Source organism: Eulemur rufifrons, chromosome 9 (genome assembly GCF_041146395.1).
Source record: "Eulemur rufifrons isolate Redbay chromosome 9, OSU_ERuf_1, whole genome shotgun sequence".
Classification (NCBI taxonomy): domain Eukaryota; kingdom Metazoa; phylum Chordata; class Mammalia; order Primates; family Lemuridae; genus Eulemur; species Eulemur rufifrons.
In genome coordinates, this window is record NC_090991.1 from 8,463,529 (window position 1) to 8,489,366 (window position 25,838).

At 46.1% G+C, this 25,838-nt stretch overlaps 1 protein-coding gene across 3 annotated transcripts; it reads right to left on the reverse strand.

The window, feature by feature from the left end:
* Positions 1–14,564: 14,564 nt before the first annotated feature.
* ASGR2 (asialoglycoprotein receptor 2) lies at positions 14,565–25,244 on the reverse strand. Of its 3 annotated transcripts, none has more exons than XM_069481959.1 (9): positions 24,858–25,244; positions 24,407–24,579; positions 20,586–20,702; positions 20,277–20,372; positions 19,655–19,726; positions 19,244–19,330; positions 19,001–19,152; positions 15,313–15,376; positions 14,565–15,074 (listed from the first exon to the last, which is right to left on the reverse strand). In XM_069481959.1, exons 2-9 carry the CDS (start codon positions 24,471–24,473, stop codon positions 14,809–14,811), a joined length of 921 nt encoding a protein of 306 aa, XP_069338060.1. In that variant the 5' UTR covers positions 24,474–24,579; positions 24,858–25,244; the 3' UTR covers positions 14,565–14,808. The 3 variants fall into 3 exon arrangements, with proteins under 3 accessions (XP_069338060.1, XP_069338059.1, XP_069338061.1); XM_069481958.1 differs by having other exon boundaries at positions 24,407–24,604; XM_069481960.1 differs by having other exon boundaries at positions 14,846–15,074; positions 15,313–15,419; positions 24,407–24,604; positions 24,858–25,228.
* Between the last annotated feature and the right edge of the window lie 594 nt (positions 25,245–25,838).

Genomic DNA, 25,838 nt, shown 5'->3' on the forward strand with positions numbered 1-25,838 from the left:
CACATCAATAGCCTCATTCTAACTTAATCACCTCTTTAAAGGACCTATCTTCAAATATAGTCACATTCTGACTATAGTCACACACTGGGGGTTAGGGGGCTTCAACATAAAAATTTTGGGAGAGACATAATTCAGCCCATAACAGAGGGGAAGCAAAAGAAACATCTAAAGTGGTAAAGTTTCTATGTTTCAATCAAAGTAGCAAAACATTGATTCTAGGTAGACTGTACAAAGTTAAGCATGTATTTTCTAAACCCCAGAGCAACCATTTTTTAAAAAAATCTACACAAAAATATATGGTCAAAATCACAATAAAAATTAAAACTGAGCACTAAAAATGTTTAAATAACCCAATAGAAGGCAAGAAATAGGAAACGAAGAAATTAAAAATAGGAAAGAAACAGAAAACAAATAATAGTAGACCTAAATACAAACACATCAATAATAACATTAATTATGAATGGTCTAAACATATCAATTAAAAGACAGAGATTGTCAGACTGGATTTTATCTACAAGAAACTTCAAATAGAATAATATAAGTAGATTAAAAGTAAAAACATGAAAAAAGGGCAAATAGGCAAATACTAACCAAAAGAAAGCTGCAGTTGCCATATTAACATCAGAGTAAAATTCAAAGCAAATACAATTACTGTGGATAAACACGGACATTACGTTAAAAAGAAGAAAGGTCTTAAGTCAATAACCTAAGATCCTACCTTAAGAAATTAGAAGAAGAAAAACAGAACAAGCTCAGGACAAGCTGAACAAAGGGAATACTAAAGATAAGAGCAGAAATTAGTGAAGCTAAAAACAGGAAAAATAATACAGAAAAATCAGTGAAACCAAAAGCTGGTTCCTTGAAAAGATCAACTAGCAAGATCAATGGAAAAAAGGGGAAAAAACACAAATTACTAATATCAAGAATAAAAGATGGGATTTCACTGCATACCCTGAAGACATTAAAAGGATGATAAAGAAACGTTATTAATAACCCTATGCACAAAATTTCAACAACTTAAATAAACAATGCCTCAAAGCCGACAAACTACCAAAATTTACTCAAGACTAAATAAATAAACTGAATAGTTTTATAACTATAAATAAATTGAATTCATAGTTTAAACCCTTCCAAAAAATGAAATCTCCAGTCCTAGGCGGCTTAACTAGAAAATTCTACCAAACACTTAAAGGAGAAATAACACCAATTCTACACAACCTCTTCCAAAAAACAGAAGAGGAGGGACTACTTCCCAACTCATGTTATTATGCTAGCATTTTCCCCGATACCAAAAGCAGACAAAGATAATGCAAGAAAAGAAAACCACAGGCCAATGTCTTCCATGAACATAGACATAAAAATGCTCAACACAGTGTTAGTAGTTGGAACCCAGCAATATATAAAAAGGATAATATTTATAACTAAGTAGGGTTTATTCCAGGACTGAAAGGCTGGTTCAGTATTCAGAAATCAACCAATGTTATCCACCATGTTAACAATCTAAGAAGAAAACCACAGACTTGTATCAGCTCATCTCACATGCGGTCCGGCTTTACACAGCACTGACTGAGGGTCTGCCATGGACTGGGCTACAGCGGACACCGTCAGGGCTTGCTCACACCCCTTCATATCCCTTCACCCTTTTCCTGCACACTGGTTCCCAGTGTGGTTTTATTCTTAACAGCAGCACCAGTGTCTTTGTCAGAGGACTGCCCTCAGGCTGCTCGAACATGCTTCCTCTGGGCACACAGAAGGCAGCAAGTATCTTAGAATCTACGTTCTTGTCAACCACAGGCAGCCTTTAACCAATGACTATTAGGTTTCAAGGCATAAATCCTCCAGCTCCCGTCTTCCTGGTGGGGACAACTCTGAGGTGGGACCTACATTGTCTCCATTGCTCCCTGTGGGATGGAGCTAAACTGGCACCACCACCAGCACAGGACCTGGCTTGATATTGCCCTCAAACACTGCCTGATGAATCGCTTTCACAACAACCCTTGTCTTACCATCAGCTTCTATTGCACATTTGCTTCCCCGCCTCCCCTTCCTCATCCTGCTTCCCTATTCCCCTGCCCCATTCTTCCTAGGAACACTTCCTAATGAATCACTTTCACAAGAATCCTCACCTCGGGGTTTGCTCCTGGAGAAACCAGGACTAGAGTCGTGGGTGGTTCTGTTCTCTCTTTCTCTTTCTTTTCCTCTTCTCCTCACTGATCCTCGAGGGTCAGGGCAAGGGAAAGAATGCAAGGAAACGAGGCCTGTGACCTGTGCTTTTGTGACAGTCAAGGTGCTCTTCACAGCAAGCATCCAACACTGGCCTTTACGAGGCCTATTGGTGGTGCCCAGAGACCCCTATGTGATCCTCTGTGACACACAGCCCTGCATGAGGATGGCGCACGCTGCTTCACCGTCAGTTCCTGCCCAGGTTGCAGCTGTACACCCACAGCCCCTCGCATCCTCACTCTGCCATGCAGTCCTCTTGGACAGGGGTCCTTCCTAGGTGGCTCAAACCTGACATCCATGGAGTCCACTAGGCTCACAAGTTCCCTGACATCCTTACCCTGCCAGACAGATGGCCAGGTGTTTGCCTTCGGACCTCTCCTGTCAAGAAGCAGAAATGAGTCTATTTCTTCACAATTACCACAAACTCCTAAGGACAGATCCACAGCCTCCCCTAAAATCCTTCTTGCCCCTCTCAAATAGCAGCCAATGGTGATCCCAAAGGTGTCTTCAGCTTAGCTACCATCTGGCCTGACAGAGAGATGCCTGTCTTACCCCTTGCAGGGTAAGGGGTCTGTCTCCGCAAATGGTTCTCTTGGAACTCCTTCATCTGGCTGGTGGAGGTGTGAAGAAGCATTTTCGTTCCCCATGTGGAGAGAAAAAGAGTTGAGTGCCTCACTACATCTAAGAATTCCCTTGAAATATTCTTCTTAAATCTCCATTCTTCTCTTACATAGCCTGGGAAGAGTGATGATTGTTCTGCCACCTCTTAGTAAATCCTGCCTAAGATGCATCCAGGTCCTCTCTGTTTTAAATGTATGGGCACTTACCAACAATCATCCTCAGCTTTGGGAATCTAGCCAGATTTCTATAAAAACAGGAAAAGTGTCATGTAACCTCCTATTTCATGTGGTCATGTTTCTTTTCTCAGTTCCTTAACTGGGCTTGCCAAGATTTTATCCATCATATTACTCTTCTTGGAAATGAGGTTTTGTCAAGAGGATAAAAAGACAAGCTGCAGACTTGGAGAAAATATTTACAAACCACATACCCAACAAAGAACTAGTATCTGGAATGTATAAAGAATTCTCAGACCTCCACAGTAAAATACCAACAATCCCAGTTATAAAATGGACAGAAGAAATGGAGAGACATTTTACCAAAGAGGATAGGCAGATGGAAAATAAGCCCATGTAAGGATGCACAACATCATTAGCTATCAGAAAAATGCAAATTAAAGCCACAGCAATATAACACTATACACCTATCAGAACAGTTTTAAAAAAAATAGTGACACCAACCAAATGCAGGTGAGGAAGTGGACAAACTAGATACGTTGCTGGTGAGAATATAAAATGGTATAACCAGGCCAGGCACAGTGGCTCACACCTGTAATCCTAGCACTTTGGGAGGCCAAGGTGGCAGGATCACTTGAGGTCAGGAGTTCAGGACCAGCCTGAGCGTGACCCTGTCTCTACAAAAAAATAGGGAAATTAGCCAGATGTGGTGGCATGTGTCTGTGGTCCCAGCTGCATGGGAGACTGAGGCAGAAGGATCACCTGAACCCAGGAGTTTGAGGTTGGGGAGAGTTATGATGATGCCACTGCACTCTAGCCCCAGGCGACAGAGCTAGACCCTGTTTCAAAAAAAAAAAAAAGAAAGGCACAACCACTCTGGAAAACAGTTTGGCAGGCAATTTCTTCTAAAACTAACCATGAAACCACTATATGGCCCAGCAACTGCACTCTTGGGCATTTATCCCAGAGAAATAAAAATTTATGTTCACACAAAACTTGTACATGAATATTCATAGCAGCTTTATTTGTAATAGCCAAGACCTGGAAACAACTCAGATGTCCTTTAGTGTGTAAATGGCTACACAAGCTACGGTGCTGTACCCCGCAGAATACTGCTCAGCACTAAAAAGGAATGAACTGCTGACCTGTGCAACAGCTTGGATGAATCTCCACGGAATTATGTTGCATGAAAAAAACCAATCCCAAAGGGTTATATATTTTATGATTCCATTATATAATCATGAAATTATAAAATTACAGAAATAGCAAACGGATTAGTGGCTATCAGGGGTTAGGAACTGGAAGGGGTGTAGGGTGGGGGATGGAAGTGGGTGTGGCTATAAAAGGGCAACAGGAAGGATCCTTGTGGTGATGAAAATGTCCTATATCTGGACTGTATCAATGTCAATACTGGTTGTGCTATTGTGCAATAGTTTTGCAAGACGTTACCATCGGAGGAAACTGGGTAAAAGTCACACAGGATCTCTGTGTATTATTTCTTACAACCGCGTGTACAACTCCTATTATCTAAAATTTAAAAGTTTAATTTTTAAAAAGTAACATTTTTTAAATTTTAAATTTAAATTTAAGTTTAATTTTTAATTTTTTAAATTTTTAAAATAAAAGGTCTTAGCTTTATTTGTTCTACTTCTGAATCTTCTGTTATTCTATCTTTATCAATTCCCTCCTATGACTACATTTTGGTTTGTTTTGTAGTTGATTTTTTTTTTTTTTTTGAGACAGCGTCTCACTCTGTTGCCAGGGCTAGAGTGCCATGGCATCAGCCTAGCTCACAGCAACCTCAAACTCCTGGGCTCAAGTGATCCTCTTGCTTCAGCCTCCCGAGTAGCTGGGACTACAGGCATGTGCCACTATGCCTGGCTAACTTTTATATATACATATATATATATATATATATATATATTTTTTTTTTAGTTGTCTGGTTAATTTCTTTCTATTTTTCAGTAGAGACGGGGTCTTGCTCTTGCTCAGGCTGGTCTCGAACTGCTGACCTCGAGCGATCCTCCCGCCTCAGCCTCCTAGAGTGCTAGGATTACAGGCATGAGCCACCGCGCCCAGCCTGTAGTTGATTTTTAAATTGAATGCTTGTATTATTTATTTTCAGTCTTTAGTTTTTAGTTATAAAAACATGAGGTTGTACATTTTCCTCTGAGCCCAGCTTTAGCTGTATCCCATGTGGTTTGGTATGATATTTCATTATTTTATAAGTAATTTTTTATTTGAATCGTAGTAATATGGGAAAGTGTTTCTTCATTACAAATAGGTAAGCTATTTTGTCCTATTATTCATATATAATTTTAATCTAATTGTATTATAACAGGAGAATTTTACCTTAAAAATCTCTCCCTTTTGGTTTTTCTTTGATAGTTTGCAGTAGCAAAGTTACTTTTTTTTTTTTTTTTAGGCTTATGTCCATGTCTTTAGAACAAAGTTACTTCTAAAAGCACCACACGAAAAGAGAAAGTCAAATTATTTCTGTTTGCTAATGATAGGATCTTATACCCAAAAAACCCTAAGGACTCCTCCAAAAAACTCATAGATATGATCGATGAATTCAGGAAAGTATCAGGTTATAAAATCAATGTACAAAAATCAATATCATTTCTATATACCAATAATGACCAAGCTGAGAACCAAATCAAGAATTCAATCCCATTTACAATAGCTGCAAAAGAGTAAAATACCTAAGAATATATTTAACCAAGGAGCTGAAAGATCCCTACAAGGAGAACTACAAATCTCTGATGCAAGAGATTATAGATGACACAAACAAATGGAAAACCATCCCATGCTCATGGGTTGAAAGAATTCATATTGTTAAAATGACCATACTGCCCAAAGAAATTTCAGTGCAGTTTCTATCAAAATACCATCATTTTTTCACAGAATTAGAAAAAATCTTAAAATTCACATGGAGCCAAAAAAAAAAAAATCCAAATGGCCAAAGCAATCCTAAGCAAAAAGAATGAAACTGAAGACATCACATTATTTGACTTCAAATTATAAGACAAGGATAAAGTAACCAGAATAGCATGGTACTGGCATAAAAGTAGACACATAGGTCAATCAAACAGAATAGAGAACCCAGGAATAAAACCATATGCCCACAACCAACTAATCTTGCCAAAGCAGACAGAAACATACACTGGGCAAAGGACACACTGTTGAATAAACAGTGCAGGGAAAACTAGATAGCCATATGCAAAAGAATGACACTGGATTCCCATCTTCTACCATATATAAAAATTAACTCTAGATGGGTTAAAGACTGAAATATAAGACCTGACACCATAAAAATTCTAGAAGCAAACCTAGGCAACACTCTTCTGGACCTTGGCCTAGGCAAAGGATTTATGACTAAGATCCCCATAGCAAACACAACAAAAACAAAAGTAGACAAATGAGATTTAAACTAAGAAGCTTCTGCACAGCAAAAGAAATAATCAAGAGTATACTATACATCTGATCAAGGGCTGATAATTAGAATCTATATAGAACTCAGGAAAATCAGCAAGAAAAAATCAAACAACTCCATTAAAAAGTAGGCAAAGGACATGAACAGAAACTTTTCAAAAGAAGACAGACTAATGGCCAACAAACATATGAAAAAATGCTCAACATCTCTAATCATCAGGGAAGTGCAAATCAAACCTGCAATGAGATATCATTTAACGCCAGTGAAAATGGCTTTTATCAAAAAGTCCCAAAACAACAATGTTGGCAGGGATGTGGAGAGATAGGAACACTAATACACTGCTGGTGGGACTACAAACTAATACAACCTTTATGGAAAGTAATATGGAGATACCTCAAAGAGCTACAAGTACAACTACCATTCGATTCAGCAATCCCATTACTGGGCATCTACCCAAAGGAAAAAGCAACACTCTATAAGAGAAGACATCTACACTAGAATGTTTATAGCAGCACAATTCACAATTGCAAAGATGTGCAAACAACCCAAGTGCTCATCAATACATGAGTGGATTAATAAAATGGGGTATATGTATACCATGGAGTACTACTACTCAGCCACAAAAAACAATGGTGATCTAACACCTTTTGTATTATCCTGGATGGAGCTGGAGCCCATTTTACTAAGTGAAGGATCACAAGAATGGAAAAACAAGCACCACATGCACTCACCATCAAATTGATATTAATTGATCAACACTTATGTGCACATATGGTAGGAACATTCATTGGGTGTCAGGCAGGTGGGGGGAAGGAGGGGATGGGTTTATTCATGTAAGGCTGGTGGCAGGCACCCCTCCCCTCCCTAATGGAAAAAGAAGAAGCCCACAAGACCTGCCAAGGACAATGCCTGCAAGGCCCAGCTAAGTTAAAGGACAACCACACCTAGATGGTTACCCTGATAAGAGTCTCGGTTCCTAGAGTCCACACATACCACCGGCCCTTCCTATTTCTCAATACCCACCCTAAAACTGCAAAGGACAATTCCTTGCTCTCCCCACCATAAATCTTCCTGCCAAAGAAACCCCTACCCCCAGCCCTAAAAACATATATAAACCCACTCAGACTTCTGGGCGATGCGACTTCTCGGGTCTCTCTCTTCTGGGACCTGAAAATCTCACCCGGGCCCCTCCTCTCTTGGGACCTATTACCCTCACCCAGGAGCGCCCAATAAGCCTCTTTTCTTATCCCTTTCAACTCTGCTCGTCTTTCTTTCTCTGGCACCGACCAATCCAAAAAAAACTTTACAATTCACACCTAATGGGTGCAGTGCACACTGTCTGGGGGATGGACACACTTGTAGCTCTGACTCAGGTGGGGCAAAGGCAATATATGTAACCTAAACATTTGTACCCCCATAATATTCTGAAATAAAATATATTTATAAATACAAAAAAAGCAGAGACTTGCATATACAATATGAGGCAATTAGTCACGTATTGCTTAATGACAAGGACACATCTGAGAAATGCATCATTAGGTGATTTCATTGTTGTGTGAACATCGGAGTACACTTACACAAACCTAAATGGTATAGCCTACTACACACCTAGGCTGTATGGTGTAACCTATTGCTCCCAGGCTATAAACCTGTACAACATGTTACTTTCCTGAATACTGTAGGCAACTATAACACAAAGGTAAGTCTTTGTGTATGCAAACATATCTAAACATAGAAAAGGTACAATAAAAATAAGAATAGTCAACCTACAGAATGGGAGAAAATATTCACAAATATGTATCCAACAAAGGATTATCCAGAATCTATGAAGAACTCAAACAACTCAGCAAGAAAAAAACAAACAGCTCCCTTAAAAAGTGGGCAAATGGCTGGACGTGATGGCTCACGCTTGTAATCCTAGCACTCTGGGAGGCTGATGCGGGAGGATCACTTGAGGTCAGGAGTTCGAGACCAGCCTAAGCAAAAGCAAGGCCCTGTCTCTACAAAAAGTAGAAAAAATCAGCCAGGTGTTGTGGTGAGCACCTGTAGTCCCAGATACTCAGGAGGTTGAGGTAGGAGGACCATTTGAGCCCAGGAGTTTGAGGTTGCTGTGAGCTGTGAAGCCACGGCACTCTAGCCCAGGTGACAGAGTGAGACTCTGCCTCAAAAAAAAAAAAAGTGGGCAAATGATATGAACAGGAATTTTTCAAAAGAAAATATACAAATGACCAATAATCATGAGAAAATGCTCAATATCACTAATCATCAGACAAATGCAAATTAAAACCACAATGCCACAATGAGATGCCATCTTACTCCAATTGGAGTGGCCATTATAAACATAAAAAAATAATAGATGTTGGTATGGATGCAGTGAGAAGGAAATGTTTTTACACTGTTTTTGGAAATGTAAATTAGTACAACCTCTATAGAAATAATTATGGAGATTTCTCAAAGAACTAAAAGTAGATCTACCATTCGATCCTGGAATCCCACTACTGGGTACCTACTCAAAGGAAAACAAATCATTACATCAAAAAGATACCTGCACTCATATGTTTATTGCAGCACAATTCACAATCACAAAGATATGGAATCAACCTAAGTGCCCATCAACTGATGAGTACATGAAGAAAATGTGAGATATGTATATACATATAACATGGAATACTACTCAGCCATGAGAAAGAATAAAATTATGTCTTTTGCAGCAACTTGGATGAAACTGGAGGCCATTATCCTAAGTGAAGTAACTCAGGAAGAGAAAAATAAATGCCACATGTTCTCACTTATAAATGGGAGCTAAGCTATTGCTACACAAGGAGACACAGAGTGTATAATGGACACTGGAGACTTAAAGGGGGGACGGATGAAAAATTATCTATTGGGTACAATGTACACTATTCAGGTGACAGGTACACTGAAATCTCAGACTTCACCACTATGCAATATATACAATGTAACGGAATTCAACCTGTACCCCCTAAATCTATTGAAATACAAATAAAATAAAATAAAAGCACCACACAAGCAACTTCCATTTTTATTTATTATTATTATCACTATTATTGGAAGCTATTGGCTCCCACAATTTGTTCATCTTTCAGAGGCAATTTTACCATATCAAATGTTCTGTTTACAACCATAGAACATGCTAAAGTTTACCTCCCCCTACAGTGAGTCATCTCAATAACTCAAAAGAACAGAAAATTGTGTTTATTGTAATTTTCATTTTGTACTTCATTTACTTTTTTTCATCTTGCGTTATTATTTTTTTTATTTATAGGGACGGGGTCTCACTCTTGCTCAGGCTGGTCTCAAACTCCTGACCTCGAGTGATCCTCCCTCCTCGGCCTCCCAGAGTGCTAGGATTACAGGTGTGAGCCACCGCGCCCAGCCTCTTATCTTGCATTAGTATGGTACACTTGTTAGAACTGATAGGCCAATATTGCTACATTATTATCATTAAAGTCATAGTTTACATTAGAGTTCCCTCTTTGTGTTGTACATTCTATGGTTTCTGACAAATGTATAATAATATGGAAACAGTTTTACAGCATCATATAAAATAGTTTCACTGCCATAAAAGTCTCCTGTGCTCCACTGATTCATCCTTCCCTTTCTCCCCCTGAGCCCCTGGCATCCACTGGTCTTTTTACTGTCTCTATAGTTTTGCCTTTTCCTGAATGTCATATAATGGAGTCATACAGTGTACAGCCTTTTCAGATTGGCTTCTTTCATTTAGCAATACTTAACACTTACTTTTAATATAGTAGTTTAAAAGTTATATTTTCAGCTCAGAATATAAATCAGTGGTTGAAAAGGGTAAGTTTGAAGCATGAGCCTTAAGTCTAAGATACAGAGGAAACTCAGACTCCATGAGCCTGAAGTCTAAGACACAATGACTCCATAATGTCATTGCTGCCTTCCAGACATGGGTTTCCTGAGGTTTTCCATAAGAACCTGGGAGACTCTGAGCAGGGAGGAAGGTAGTATCACACAGTGGCAGATTTTGAGCAAGTAGCAACGGAATCCTCACCTTGGCCCAAAAGACCAACCAGCTGGCTCTCGGCCACTTCTCTGACCTCATCTCCTCCCACTCTCCCAGATTAAAAAAAAACTTCATAAAAGCCTGGTATAACGAATGAAAGAAAGGCTCCCCCCTCCAAGGCACATCACTGGTAATTTTCAGACACCAGGGTTAAAAAGAGCATTCTAAAGAGAAAGGGAAGTTCCCATACAAAAGATTAAGCCTACAAGTAGGATCAGATCCCTCAACAGCACATTAAAAGCTAGAACGTGTACAATCAGGCCGATAAAACACTAGAGATTGTTTTCAACCTAGAATTCCATATTCCCACAAATTATCATAATCAGTCTATCAAAAATGTCCCTTCCATATACTTTTACAGGAAGCTACTGGAGAGGATGCTTCAACAAAACAAGAGACTAAGCCAAGAATAAATACATGGATCCGGGCAAGAGAAAATCCAGCCCAGGAGAAAGAGAATGGCCCAGAGACTTCCCAGGATAAGCAGGAAGTCCCAAGATAAGGGCTCTGCCCAAGCCTCGGGAACCTCGCCAGGCGGGAGCCCAGAATGCAAGGCTCGGGTGGGGGGAGGTACAGCAGGGGATTTACTGAGAGCCTCATGGAGCTGGAGCTTGAGGACACCTCATGGGCCTCTTACGAGGCCCTGGGAGGGCCCTAGCAACATCTTCACGTGATCATAAATTTTTCTAAATCATGAAAACAAAAGTTATTTCAACCATAATCAGTTAAGATGACCACTGTCACCTTCCATTCCAACTTCCCCTCCTTCACACTTGCCTTTGTGTCTGGTGCCTTTTTAAATCCAACTAAGAAGCTGAAAATACTTTTGGCTTGAGTTCAGAGGGACATCCATATGTGGATCGCAGTTACATCGGGTATGTGCTCATGGTTGGCCCACTGGCACAAGAATGGCTTTCAGGGGTCCTTCTGCCACCCCCTGGGCAGACTCACTGGGCATAGAGGGGTGACACAAAGGACGGTAGGACGTGAGCTGCCCGGAAGCACCTGACACCAGTATCAGAGAGAAATGTGCTAGAAGAAACACTGAATTATCTTTCTCTTCTCTCCATGGAAAGTGACTTTGTCATATGCAGAAGCAAATGATAAGCACACAGCAAAACAAATGAAGGGAAATCGGTTTTAGAGGAATGTTGCAAGATTAATTATTAAAAATATTATATCATTTTTCTGTATTTTCCGACTTTTGTAGCACCTTTCAGTCTTTTAAATTTGTGGGTTTTTCTAATTTAAGTAAATGGTAACTTTTATGCTTAATTTTGTATTTTTTCCTACAGAGGGCTCTCTAAAATTGTGTACACTTCAGTCCTCATAAAACTTGGATTCACTCCTCTGGCTCTCAAAAAAAATTACAACTAAACTACTGATTGTATGATTGGTTTTCATGTGTGGAAAAATTATATTATCAGGCTTTATACAGTTCAGGAAGCTTTAGCAATAGGTTCAAAGAATATGAAGCAAATTTTAAAATTAAACAATTATTAACTTCAGAAGAAATAAAGTTGTGCAAGAAAGGAAATGTAATCACATAATACCACTTGGCTCAGCAGTAACAATACTGACACAGCCAAACCTGATACAAATTCTAAATTAGGATTGAAGTACAAATTGTAGACTAAATTGAAATATTTGACCTCATCTACATGATAATATCTAAATAATTTGTACAACTGATAATAAAGACATGTCGGAGGCCAGGCACAGTGACTCACGCCTGTAATCCTAGCACTCGGGGAGGCCAAGGCAGGAGAATTTCTTGAGTTCAGGAGATTGAGGCCAGCCTGAGCAAGAGCAAGACCCCATCTCTACTAAAAATAGAAAAAATTGGCCAGACACGGTGGCATGTGCCTGTAGTCCCAGTTACTTTGGAGGCTGAGGCAGGAGGATGGCTTTAGCTCAGGAGTTGGAGGTTACAGTGAACTATGATGATGCCACTGCACTCTACCTGGGGTGACAAGTGACACTCTGTCTCAAAAAATAAATAAATAAAAGAAAATGAAAGGTGGCTTTACTAACAACCTATTTATCAGAGGAACGTAAATTACCAAACAGAAAGTAAGGGAAATAAACTCATAGTACATACAACTGCTCTTTGTTTTAATTAAAACACCTGTGGCCTAACTTGTTATCTCTAAGAGTTCTTTCTCAGCCTTGACGAGCCCTAAGCAGACAGTAGGGGTGCAAACTTCCTGCTCCACCTCTCTGCCTCAGTTCCTGCCAAAACAACAACAACAACAACAAAAAAAAACAGATTTCAAGGACTCAGATAATCTAGTCTCACAGAGGGGAAAGAAAAAGAAATAAAGAACACCTACAACAACTTCATCACTGCTTTTGTTATCAGTCTGCTAAAGCAGAGGGGAACAAAAGCCATTTTTACCCTTTAAAACTCCAAACAACTTTCCCTCAGCTGCCCCAGCACTTGCTTCCTCTGTGTGCCATGGCCATTCCCTCCTTCTCTCCCTTCCTTCCTTCCTTCCTTTCCTTCTTTCCTTCTTTCTTTTCTCAGGAAAATAAATAAACATTGTACTTCTTTCTATCCTAAACTCTGTGTGAGAATTCTTTCTCCAATCTGCACCATGAGCTCCTTGTGAGGTCCCCACCCTACCATAAAAATAAGAAAATAAGGAGATGTCAGCTTGTGTGTATGATTTAGAACTACAGATGTCAATACTAGAAGAAACAACTAGTACACTGAGAGTAGTTTCTCTGGGCAGCAGTAGGAACTAAAGAGAGCAGTCAAGTGGCTGCTTCTAGCCCTATGAGCCTTTGGAGTGTGTGTATTACCATTTTCATAAGTTTTTAAATTTAACGACAATCATGCAAGTTTTGAAGGAGCAGTCCTAGAAAATTTGCAACTGAAAATTGGGAAGTCTTGACCTATCCCAAGCTTACAAGCAAAAAAAATTACTTTGAAACACTGTGTGTGAAAACAAAGAAAAATGGCAAGTACTTGCCCACCACAGAGAATGATTCTCTAACACATGGCACATTGATACTCTGGAATTCTCTACAGCTGCCAAATTCAGTGAGGTAAAACCTGTCAGATGATGGCACAGTTTAGAACAATGTCCACAAGACACTGTAAAGTGAAAAGGCAAACTATAATATATAATGATGCATAGTATTGCAAATTTGCACGTACACGAGAAAGGTCCCCACAGGTTCCTCATGGAAGAGTTGGCTCCGGGAAGAAGAGGGAGGAGTGAGAGAAGGACACTCCCTGTGTGTGTGCACACACACTCCCACATTTGAAACATTTTTTACTAATAGCATATATAACTTTTGTAATTTAAAAAGTTTAAAAATGTGGGCCGGGCGCGGTGGCTCACGCCTGTAATCCTAGCACTCTGGGAGGCCGAGGTGGGCGGATCGTTTGAGCCCAGGAGTTCGAGACCAGCCTGAGCAAGAGCGAGACCCCATCTCTACTAAAAATAGAAAGAAATTATATGGACAGCTAAAATTATATATAGAAAAAATTAGCCGGGCATGGTGGCACATGCCTGTAGTCCCAGCTACTCGGGAGGCTGAGACAGGAGGATCCCTTGAGCCCAGGAGTTTGAGGTTGCTGTGAGCTAGGCTGACGCCACGGCACTCTAGCCTGGGCAATAGAGAGAGACTCTGTCTCAGAAAAAAATAAATAAATAAATAAATAAAAAGTTTAAAAATGTAATTGCTTAAAGATCCTTTCAAAGTCAGTTTCAGAATGATCTTGGAAGGGGAAGTTTATCCAGTGTAGAAATTGTTGTTGACGCTGGTGTTGGAGATAGGTCTAGATCTGTTTGGTGTGAAAACAAACAAACAAAACAAGAGGCAGGGACAGGAAGACAACTTGCCAGTCCTCCTCCTCCTCTTTGTGAACCTCTTTCGTGGAGGTTGACGGTGGAGCTGAGGGTGCTCCCTGGGACCTGGCCTGGGGAGACGCCAACGGCCGGCCAAGTTGCCCCCTTCAGGAGCCCCCAGAGCAGCACCCCCTGCCCCACCCAGGAGCACAGGCCCCGCCCCCTTCTGCCCCAGCCTGTCCCCCAGCGGCGTCCCTCAGAATTGCGTGTCAAGGGGCAGCTGTCCAGGATTCACAACTCATCTCTTCCAGGCCCCCTCCTCTCCCTCTTCTTTGCACCCTGCAATTCCCAGTTCCAAATAACCAGGCCACGCAGTTTCAAGCATTCGTTTCTTCTTTTCCTATTCCATTGAGGAGGCTGAAAGTTAGAATAGCTACAATGAATTGTGGAAGAGGAGGGATCTCAGCCTCCCCAGGGTTTGAGACTCTTAAACCACCCTTTCTATTAATATCTTTCCTCCACTCTTCCCCATGCTTCTGACTCTATTTTTCTCCCTTTCTTCAAAACCCCCCACAGAGAAGCGGGGCGGGCAGGGCGGCCGGGCTCAGGGCTCCTGCAGGGTGCTATTCCGCTTCTTCTCACACACCCAGCGGAACACCTGCAGGCAGAAATTGTCGTTCCAGCGGCCGTCCGGCTGCATTTCAGCACAGTCTTCACCTCCATCCAGCTCGTGTCCCTCCCAGTTGTCTGGCTGGGTGACGGCCCAGTTCCTAAGGAGGCAGGACAAGGCTCAGCTCTGACACCTCCCCCAACCCCAGCATCCCTCACCCTACCCCAGAAAAGCCTTGGAGGGGTTCAGGGGCAGAAGGCACAGCCTTTGGGAGTCAAAAGGAGAGGGCTGGGGAATTTGGTCCCTGAAGGACAGGTGGGAGAGTGTAGTGGGGTGAAAGGGCAGGTGGCCGTCCCCAGGGCAATCTAACGAGGCGATGGAGGGAGGGGGCCGCTTACTTGTAGTTGTATCTATACTCGGTACCATCCACCCATTTCCAGGCGCCATCACTGTCGGTGAGACCTATCCAGGCGTTAAAGGGGCTTGTATGTTGTGCAATGAACTTCTGGAAAAAAGCAGGAGGGAGGGAAGTTTCCAGTCCTTGCCCCTTTATCCTCCCTTCATGCAGGCATGGAGCTATGGCCTTCACCCCCAGGCTGAAGTGTCAGCTCCCAGCACGACCGCCTCCCAGCTCTTTCTTCCCTACCGAGGCCACTGTTCATTACACACTGGGCTAGACTTTGTGCCCAGTCTTTACAAGGATTATCTCATTTAACCCTCAGAAGCCCCTCAAGCTGGGTGCCACAATGATTGCTACTTTGCAGGGAGCTGGCAGGGCCCTGGTACCTGAGTTTGTGACCACAGCCCTTTGTTCATAGCCCTGGCCCAGTGTCCCCCTTCATTCCAACTCAGCTTCTACCCCAGCTCCCGTCCTCTCCCTGTCTTCTGCCCACAGCCTCAAAGTCCTGGAATCCTGACTCTGGTCCCTGCTCCTGCTGCCCCTGAGACCCCAGACCATTAAGGACGTCAGTTTCACTCGCCTCTCAGGTTGGTCTTGCTTCTGTGCGTAGCTGTCACTTCCTGAGATTTGCCAGGCCCGGGGACTTCTAAGTTTAGACCCACTTCCAGAGCCCCACTGTGACCTGGCTACATGGAGTCTGGCAGTCTGTGCTGGAAGTGGGAGGAAGCCCTGGGTGCGAGGGGGCAGCCCAGCCAGCCAGCTGTAGGGGCTTGGGTGAAGGTGGTCTTTGAACTTGCAGAGACAGCCCCAGGACTCGTGCACACGCCCTAGCGCAACAGCCCCTCCAAGCGTTTTCTCTTACAGATACGGCTATTGCTGAGGACTTACATCTCAAGGTGTGGGAGGGTAGCTGGGGAAGGTATGGCCACCTGGCTCTGTGGGAGAAGCAGAGGGATGGATCTGGTGACCAACACGCATACCTAATGGTTCCCTTTGACACTTCTGAAGGGCCTCCAACTGCTTTAGGGGAAAATTGACTGATTCCATTCACACTCCCTAGAGATACAACTACGGCTGCAGTTAGGCACCTCGTCCGAGGGCAGCATCAGTTACTGTGGCACCCCTGAACTCTAGAATCCTGCCAGTAGGGCAACGTCCTGTGTGTGAAGAGTCAGGCCTCAGGGGCAGGTGCAGCTGCTCCCCAAATTCAGAGGAGTCGACAGAGTGGGAGAGAAAGTGCCTGGAGACAAGATATTCTATCTGATGCCAAGCTCCCTCTTCCTGTCACTACAAGAAACCAAATAACTGAGCAAAGATTACAGATCGGCAACATCCAGCCCTCCGTGTTGAAGGCTGAGAGCAGGACCAACAGCGGCAGACGATCAGAGAAGACGGTCCGGGTAACCCAGTTTGGGTGAACAACAGGGAAGAAACAACAGGAAAGAAAGAATTTCACCCATTCATAAAAGTGGCAGAGGGGGAAAATCATCATGGATCTTATGCCCAAAAAAGGGGAAGAGGAGGAGGAGGAAGAAAGATCTTGCTAGCAAAAGGAGAGATGAAAAGTATACTTTGAAAAGAAGACTTGTTTCAGAATATAAGAGGATGTGAAAAATAATTTCTTTCCATTCTCAGAAAATTAAAGAGGAGATGGATAACATAAGACACCTAAGACAGTATCAGAGAAGAGAACAAGATGATAAGGAAAGGAATTGAAAAGTTTGAACTATATTTCCTTTTTTTTTTTACTTTATTTATTTATTTATTTATTTTTTGGAGACAGAGTCTCACTCTGTCGCCTGGGCTAGAGTGCCGTGGCATCAGCCTAGCTCACAGCAACCCCAAACTCCTGTGCTCAAGCGATCCTCCTGCCTCAGCCTCCCGAGTAGTTGGGACTACAGGTGCATAATACCACACCTGGCTAATTTTTCTATTTTTTATAGAGATGAGGTCTTGCTCTTGCTCAGGCTTATAAACTCTTTTTTCTTTTTTTTTTTTAGTTTCCACACGCAGTATTGACTCTTTTGGTTTTTGAAGCCAGTAAGTTTCAGCCTACCATTTAAAAGTATCACTGCAATAACTCAAACAACGTCTATTCCAAATACCACAGGGAAGAAAACAAAAACACATCCCATATAGCAAATCTGAGAGAACAAAAGAAGCATATTAAACAGACAAAAAAAGACAAGATTAAGATTAAATTTATCTATTAAAAAATAAATGTAAATGAGATACACTCACCTAATAAATGGTACACTTACTCAATTTTTAAAAATCGAAAACAAAACATATACACAAGCTATAGGAGAAATATCTCAATCTGGTTTGCACCGTAGCATCCCTCGGGGGACTGTCCAGGAGGAACCCAATATTAATCAATCAGAACCTTTGAAGGTGAGATGTAGGGGTTATTTTTTTAAAACTCTTTGAGAGATGACAATGTACAGCCAAGGCTGAGAATCACTAATCTAAAACAAACAGATTCAAAAAGGTTAGAAATGAAAAGATCGACAAAGATACAGCAAACAATGCAAAGAAAAAGTAATCAAGGACCATGGCATTTATATATCAGATAACGAATTCAAGGCAAAAAGCATTAAGTGAGACACTGACATTCACTTCATAATGATGAAAGCACCGTCCACTGTGAAGTTGTAGCTATCATGAAATGTTGGTGCCAAATCACAGAGTACTGAAATCTTAGGTTGAACAGCATGAAACTGACATTTTTGCAGGTCAAAATTGATTAAAAATTGGCAATTTCACCCTGATCAGTAAAGCAAAATATGTTTGTAATCACTCTACCACTAAAGCACATACAGAGCCTGACGCATAGCAAACACTCAATGAATATATCCTGGCCTCTGTATCCCATGGGCTGATTACTGTGGCATTGTAATACTTCCAAGTTCATACAGAACACAGCCCCACAGACCCCACGGTACCAAGGCAGCACATCATGGTTGGAAACAAACATTGGCCAAGGAGGCCGAGTGACCTGGATTCTGGCTCCATCATGGCGAGCTGGCTGTGTGGCAGGTTACTTAACCCTAGTGCCCTCGTTTCCCCGCCCTTACAGTGGGGACAGTAAGAGCGCCTGCCCCTTCGTGTTGTGGAGATTAAAGAGCTGAATATATGAAAGTGCCCAGCACATAGTAAGTGCTCAGTAAATGTTACCGTTATTACCCTCCTTTTCCAAAATTGCCCTATCCATTCTAATGGGTTGATTCTTCTCCATGAACTTTGGTGTCTGGTGGCAGCAGTGGGAAGAGGAGACATGGAGAGCCTGGGAGGGACCAGTAACCCATTGCAGGTGAGTCACCAGACTCCTGCCCACTCTGTTCCTTTCACCCAAGTGACCACCACATGCAAAGGCCAGTACAGCAAGAAGGAGCTCTCGGTGCCTCCACCCTTGTCCTGGTGCTTTAGGTCACCCTGTCTTGAATTCTGTCTCCTGACCTGCTCCTCATCTCCTGGTCACCTGGCTCCGGTCTCTTTGCCAAGCTCCTGGCTGCAACCTCCCACCTCTTAGAATCAAGGCTGCTCCACTGCATACTTCCCAGAGTTCTACCACTCTTCTGCTTCTGGACTCTTCCTTAAGTTAAAGAGAAGAAGTAAGCCCGATCCAGCCACCCAGAGCCTACTTTCCGAGGGCTCCCTCCTGCCTTTGGGAGGAGTGGCCTCACCTGCTCCTCCCAGGAGTTGATGACCACCAGGTGCGCGTTCTCCAGCTGGCAGTACTTCTCCGCCTCCAGCCAGGACTTCCCGGAGCGAGAGAACCAGTAGCAGCTGCCCTCGTGCTCCACCCAGTTGACAGGGCAGCAGGTCCTTTCAGAGCCTGAGTGGGGGAAGGAGTTCAGGGGGACAAGATCCAGCTGGAGGGGACAGGCACACTGGAACAGAGACTTCCTCCTCCCTACCGTCCCTACCGTTGCTGTAGAGGACCTCCATCTGGCAGGTCAGGATGCGAAGATCGGCTGGGAAGTGCTTCAGATGAAGGAGCAAGGTGGCGTGGTCTTGGGGGACAGATGGACAGTGATGTGGGTGGTCATGCGGTCCCCACCTACCAGTGCCAGGCACAGGACTCCAGCCTTTGGCTGGGGAAGCACATACACAGACAGACACACCAAATACACACACAGACCCATCACACACACACAGACACACATACACACCCTGCCAAATACACACAGAAGCATATACACACACAGACACACACACCAGATACACACACAGACCCATCACACACACACAGATGCAGATACACGACACACCGCACCCAGGGACACACCATAGCACACCACACACACGCTCACCCCCACACCAGGAGGGTCTCTGACCTGCTTTCAGGTCCTGCTGCTGTTTCTCCAGCTTGGCTCCCAGAGACGTTATCTTGCCCACTACGCTGCCTCCTGAAAAAGAGGGAAGCTAAACCGTCTCCCTCTGTTCTGCCCCCTGAACATCCCCCAGCTTCACGCTCCCAGGGCACAGCCAGGGGCCCATCACCCTGTCCTGGGTCAGGCCATTGCAGGCGTCACCGTCTGGCCTCCCCGCCTCGGCCAGACTCCTACCCAGGCGCACTGGCTCAGGTCCTTCTCCTGCTTAATCCCTTCGGTGGCTCCCCATTTTCTCACAGTAAGCCTGCATGGCGTGGCCCCTCCACACCGCTCGGGCCACCCTCACTGCTCATCCCGCAGGCCAGCTCCCACCACTAGAACTGCCCACAGTCCCAGTGGCCTTCCTCACCTCCTGGCCCTCATGGGTAAGCGCCCTCCTCTTCACCTGCCTGGCCCTGGGGGCCCTCAGCTGTGGACCAGCGTCCCTGGCAGCCTTGCCCAGCATCTTGGGCTGGGCTGTCTGCCCCAGTCTGCACCCCACAGCACCCGAACACCCCCCACTGCAGACTGGGCCCTGAGCCCGCGCACCTGTGCGGACAGAGAGCGCCGCACCCCAGCCACTCACCGTGGGCGCCCAGAGCCCGGACCTCCGTCAGGGTGCTTGAGGAGAAGTTGCTGAACGTTTCCTTCAGGGCCCGCAGCTCCACTTGCATCTGTGTGCCTTGTCAGGAGACAGTGGGGACAGCATGGGGGAGGGGGTGTCCCCAACGCCATCCGAGCTGCTGTCACCCTCCCCGACATCGCTGCCGCCTGATGAGTCCACCATCTCCCCATCGTCAACCCCCACCTGCCCCAGCACACGCCTCACTCTACCGCCACCCCTTCCCCTTTCGCCCTGTCGCTGCCCACCCCTGCTGGCCACTGTGACACTCACTTTGGGACCCAATCACACAGATGGCCACCAGCAGCAGGACGTTGAAGCCCAGGCCGAGCAGACCAAGGCGGAGCGTGGAGCAGAGACGCTGTGCAAAGGGCTGGGGTGGAGGTGGCCCTGCGGAAGAGGGGGATTCAGGAGCCGGCACATGATGCTCAGGGCCCAGGGGAGGAACACATGGCGCCCCACCACCCAGGAGTCGGAGGAGGCCTGACCCCACGGGGGCATGAGACTGGGTGGGGAGGGTGTGAGGGGGCGCCTGGGCTTTGACCACAGTGTTTGGGCACCAAACACGTGTGCGCGTGCACACACACACACACACGCACACACTTACATGCTGGCACCCACATACACATGTGCAAACATGCACATCCACCTACCCAGGAGCACACAACACGCATGCAACGTCACACACGAAATTCATATCAGCTGTGTTCAAAGCCCCACTCTTGGACCAGGAGAGACACAGAGGGGGCCAGGGGACAGATGGGGCCCTGACTAGGCACACGTCCGGAGAAAGGTCTGTGAATGGTTTCCCTTCCCATCTGGCCGCTGGGAGAGGCCTCCAGATCACCTCAGGCTCTAGTCCCAACTCTTCCAAGGCCCCTGTCCCCTCCGACTGGGGTCCCCAGAGGCTGGGCCCTGTGTTCTTAAAATCCATGCCTGGGTCCCTCATACAAGTCCCAGATGAGAACAACTCCTCCCCTCCCAAAATCCCACTGGGATCCCTAAGTCCGGGTCATTCCACCGTAGACCACTCCCCAGACGCCACCCCCCAGGCCCCTTCTGCTCTCCTCATTCCACGCCACTCAGAGCCTCCCCCCAACCCCTCTGGCCCACACCCCGCCAGAACCCGCATTCCCCTGTGAACCCTTTCCCCTTAGCCCACAAATACTCATACACACCTACACACACATCTTTCATTTCACTCACAAACACATTGGCACACTCACGAGCACACACCTTCTCTCGTGCACACACTCACATAGACACACATACTAATGCATGCATTTGTGCACCTTCTCACACTTCCACACCCACAGCATCACACGCACGAAGCTGGCCTTGCCCCTCCAGCTGTCCCTGCAGGCCCAGAGCAGGGACCGTCCACCCTCCACCTGAAAGCAGGACACTTGCTCTTCTCTGCCTCAGGCCCTGACTCTGAGCACTTCCCTCTCTCCTCATTGCTATCACGCCCCAGCACCCCACATGCTGGGGAGGCTCCGTCAGGGGCCCAGAGTCTTCCTCCTCAGGTCACTGCCTGCCACCATCCCCGGTGAGTGACCACCCAGAACTCTTGACCTTTTCACACCAACTCTTCACCTTCCCCCACTGCAACCACACTCAGGACCCCACCTTGACCCAGAGAGGCTGAGCCTTGACATCTCCACTGCCCCTCTCCATCCAGAAGTGCTTCGGGACCCCAGTCCTCCCCGCCCCAGCTGGGGCTCCATGGATGAGCCCCTGGCTGCTGTCTCCAGGACTGTCCACCCAGCAGGCCCCTGTCCTGCTTCCTGACCTGACCTGTGATCTCTCAACTCCCGACTCTGGGTCATCCCAGCCATCTGTCTCTGCACGTCTACCCCGAAACCAGACACCTGCGCTGTAGTCCAGCCATGCCACCAACTAGCTCTGAGGGCACGGACAAGTCATTCGAGTTTTGGTGCCTCCATTTTCTCATGCGTAAAATGGGGATCACAGCTGTAGCTACCTGATTAGATTATTCAGAGAATTAAGTGAGTTAAATGCTGCTTAGGCAAGTTTGAAAGTAAAAGAAAGGGTCTGCCCCAGGTGGAAACACAAGGGCCAGATTTACCCTCCCCTGAGACTACTAAGGCGAACAATAGGCAACTACAAGAAATGAGAGTTTTCTAGACTGTGGTCTCAGGCAATGAAGGGCAATGATCCTGAGAGGTAGGAAACACACGAGATGAGCCCCCTGACTGCCTCAGCCTACTGCTTGGAGAAAGTTTTCAGGCCACAGGCCAGGAAGGGGAAATCCAGGCAAAGCCCTGAAGACCCCCTGAGTTGAGGAGCTGATGCTGAGGAGACCAGAGGGTTAGACTTCAAAGGATCAAACTGACTTCAAGTTACTTAACTGTGTCCCAGAACAAAGCTCAAATACAAAAATACCCAGCACCCAACAAGATAAAATTCACAATGTCTGGCATCCAATCAAAGATTACGAGGCATACAACCAAACAGGAGAACACAACTCATATGAGGATTTTACTATTAATAAATCTATTGAAACAGATCCAGAACTGGCACAGATGTTAGAATTAGCAGACAAGGACATTAAGACATATTGTATCTCTATCCCATATGTTCACAAAATTAAGTAGAACCATGAGGGGTATTTGAAAGTCCCAAGTTGAATTTCTAGAGATGAAAATTACAATGTCTGAAATGAAAAATACACTAGGTGGGATTAGTGGAAGATTAGACATGCACAAGAAAAATTTAGTTAATTTAAACACTAGCAATAACTATATAAAATGAAACACCAAGAGAAAAAAGAATCAAAAACAAAATGGCAAGAGCACAAGTGAGCTGCGGGACCACTGACATCTGGGTAATTGGATTCCTTCAAGGAAAGGAGGAGGAAACAAAAAAATATTTGATGAAACAATGGCCAGAACATTTCTAAATTTGCTGAAAACTGTAGACACATACAGTGCTAGCAAGAGTGGCAGACGGGCCCTGGTGAGCAGCTGGTCAACGTCAGCCCACACAATGACTCCCTGTCCGGGGCAGCAGAGGCTGCTGGGGAGAAATGTGCTGACTCGGTTGCATCTCCGGTGGTGTCCATCGGTCCATTTGAGCGAGCTCCCTCTCTCATTAATTTCAAAACTTCCAGACTCTCTCCAAGCCTCCTGCGCAAACTCTAAATCCTCTCATTCTCAGAAGATTCAACGATATCCTAAATCGTTTTGTGTGTTCACTCTGCACCAGGCACCGTCTGGGCACTGGAGTTGCAGGGAAGAGTGAAGTGGGCATGGCCTCTGCCCCATGGAGCCCACCGCCTGGTGGAGGGCCTATCCTCCCTGCCCCCCTGCCCTGCCCTGGCCAGCACCAGCCCTCCCTCGGTCTGCCAGCCTCAGGAACGTGGGGTCCCTCCTCCCAGCCTAGCTAACTGATCCCCCTCCCTGAGTTCCAAGTCCCAGCCCCTCCTGCCTCTGTGGAACCCACTCCACTACCAGCACCCACACACCTGATACCCTCCTCCATCCCTGACTCCTGCCCTTCTGCCTAGAACTGCTCAGAGATCTCTCTCTCTCTCTCTCTCTCTCTTGCCTTAAAACCTTTTCCCAGACACTGGGGGCCTTCCGTCAAGATTAGTAGGATCCAGGTAGAGGGCCTGGGGGCTGGGGAAGGAGCAGGAATCTTCCAGGATCTCTCTGTGCCCGTTTCCCCACCCACCCCAACTCACCCCCCCCCACACACACACACACAGTCCGGGCTGAATGCGCATTCCTTGCAAGTACATACACGCGTACACACATACATGCAAGGCACGTGTGTTCTCAGGCTGGGAGGAGGAGGGGAGGAAGTTGTCTCCAGCTTCCAGGTGTCCCCACACCTCTGGGCACACACCCTTGCCTGGGGCCCTGTGAGGTCAGGGGCAGGCAGAGGTGCTGGGCACCTCACACCCAGAAGGGCCCAGTCCCCACTTGCAGAGTGAATGTCACACAGACCTTAGGGAGACAGAGGGGCATTGGGAGCTGAGACAGAGGTGGAGTGAAGCCCCAGAACCGGACACTTGCTTTTCCAAAATAGATCTCCCCTGGGATTCTGCCTACAAGCGCCAGGCCCCTCACCTCTACCGAGCTGGTGGTCATTTTCCTCCAAATCCAGCTGCTGGATGTCTTGAGAATCCTTGGCCATAGCGAGCCCAGGCTGGAGCTGGACCTGGGGCTGGGCTGAGGTTGCTCTCAGGGCTGGGGCTGAGCTGAGGGCTGGGCTTGTGCTAAGATGCAAATTCACGTGGAGGCTGGTGGTGGGATTGAATGTAGAGCCTGAGTGGGTGGAGATGGTGGGTTTGGTTGGGTGTGAGGTTGGAGGTGAGTTTGGGGCTGAGGTTTGAAATACTGCTGGGTCCTGTCCCTTCTCAAGAGATTGCTTAGGGCTTAACGCAGCCAGAAGCCTTCTGTCCATACTCTCGTGGACCAGACCACCCCACATCTTCCCACTGAGCCCCCATGGTCCCTGAACCAGGGCGTCCTTAATCGCAAACATCCCCATCCCAGCTGCCTCCCCCACCTCGGTTACCTGCTGAAGGTGTGGAGCTGGCTCCTGGCTCCACGGGCAGCCCAGTCCTGGGGCGAGCGGGGGTTAAAGCTCAGAAAACTGGGGTGGGTGGCACAAGTTGAGCAGGGGAAAGGGGAGAAGGGGCTGGTCCCGCAAGCGCCCTGAGCCTGTGTGTCTGAGTGTCCAAGTGATTCTCACCTGGCATCTCCTGCCCCTGGGACTTTGGACAGTAAACAGAAGTGGAAACAGAGCTGGAACTCAGGCAGTGAGTGCTGGGGGTGGGGGATGGGACCATCTCTGCTCCCCCTGGACACCCCCAGGAAGAGGGCCTCCTGGGCTGTCCCCACCCCACACACCAGTCACCTCACTCCTCATCGCACCATTTGGGAGGAGGAGCCAGGCCAGTGGGGCCAGGGGAGCTGCTTGCTATTCCCCTCCAACCCTCCTCCCTTTCACTTCCTGCCTCTGAATTTCCCAGAACTGGTGGTGTCTCCAAATATCCCCGACCAGGATCACAGGGATCGGTCCTCTGCTCTTGCCCAATCCGGCATCCGAGCCGCAGGCCCAGCCTCCTGTGGGCCAGGCCACCGGGCTCTCAGCTCCTGCCTGACGCTTCCCTCTCCTGGGGAGTAAAGTCACTCAAACCCAGAAGCCGCAGGGGGTCGGAGAGAGCCGTGCAGAAAGCAGGAGGTAGGAAGGATCCCATCTCAGTGGGCCCTAGGCCCTGGGAGCTCGCACGCTGTCCTCATGCGAGCCACTGTCCCAAATCCCCCACAGAAGCTTCTCGGTGAACCCTCACAGCACAACACCCCACGGGGCAGGTACGATTGATAATTGTGGAACACAGTGGAGGATGTGAAGAGCCAACTGGTAATAGCAAGAAGCTGGGTCAGTGATTTACAGAACAGAAATGGTAAATCCCCCCAAGACTCAGAGCCAAGGAAAAGAGATCTCTGCACCCGTGTTCGTAACAGCGCTATTCTCAATAGCCAAAAGGTGGAA

Excerpts from the sequence above, each read along its gene's own strand:
- ASGR2 (XM_069481959.1), bottom strand. The coding sequence starts at position 24,473 with ATGGCCAAGGATTCTCAAGACATCCAGCAGCTGGATTTGGAGGAAAAT. Across the intron at positions 20,373-20,585 it reads CTGTGTGATTGGGTCCCAAA|GCACACAGATGCAAGTGGAG; the intron begins GTGAGTGTCACA and ends TCTCCTGACAAG. Across the intron at positions 19,727-20,276 it reads CCGGGCTCTGGGCGCCCACG|GAGGCAGCGTAGTGGGCAAG; the intron begins GTGAGTGGCTGG and ends CCTCTTTTTCAG.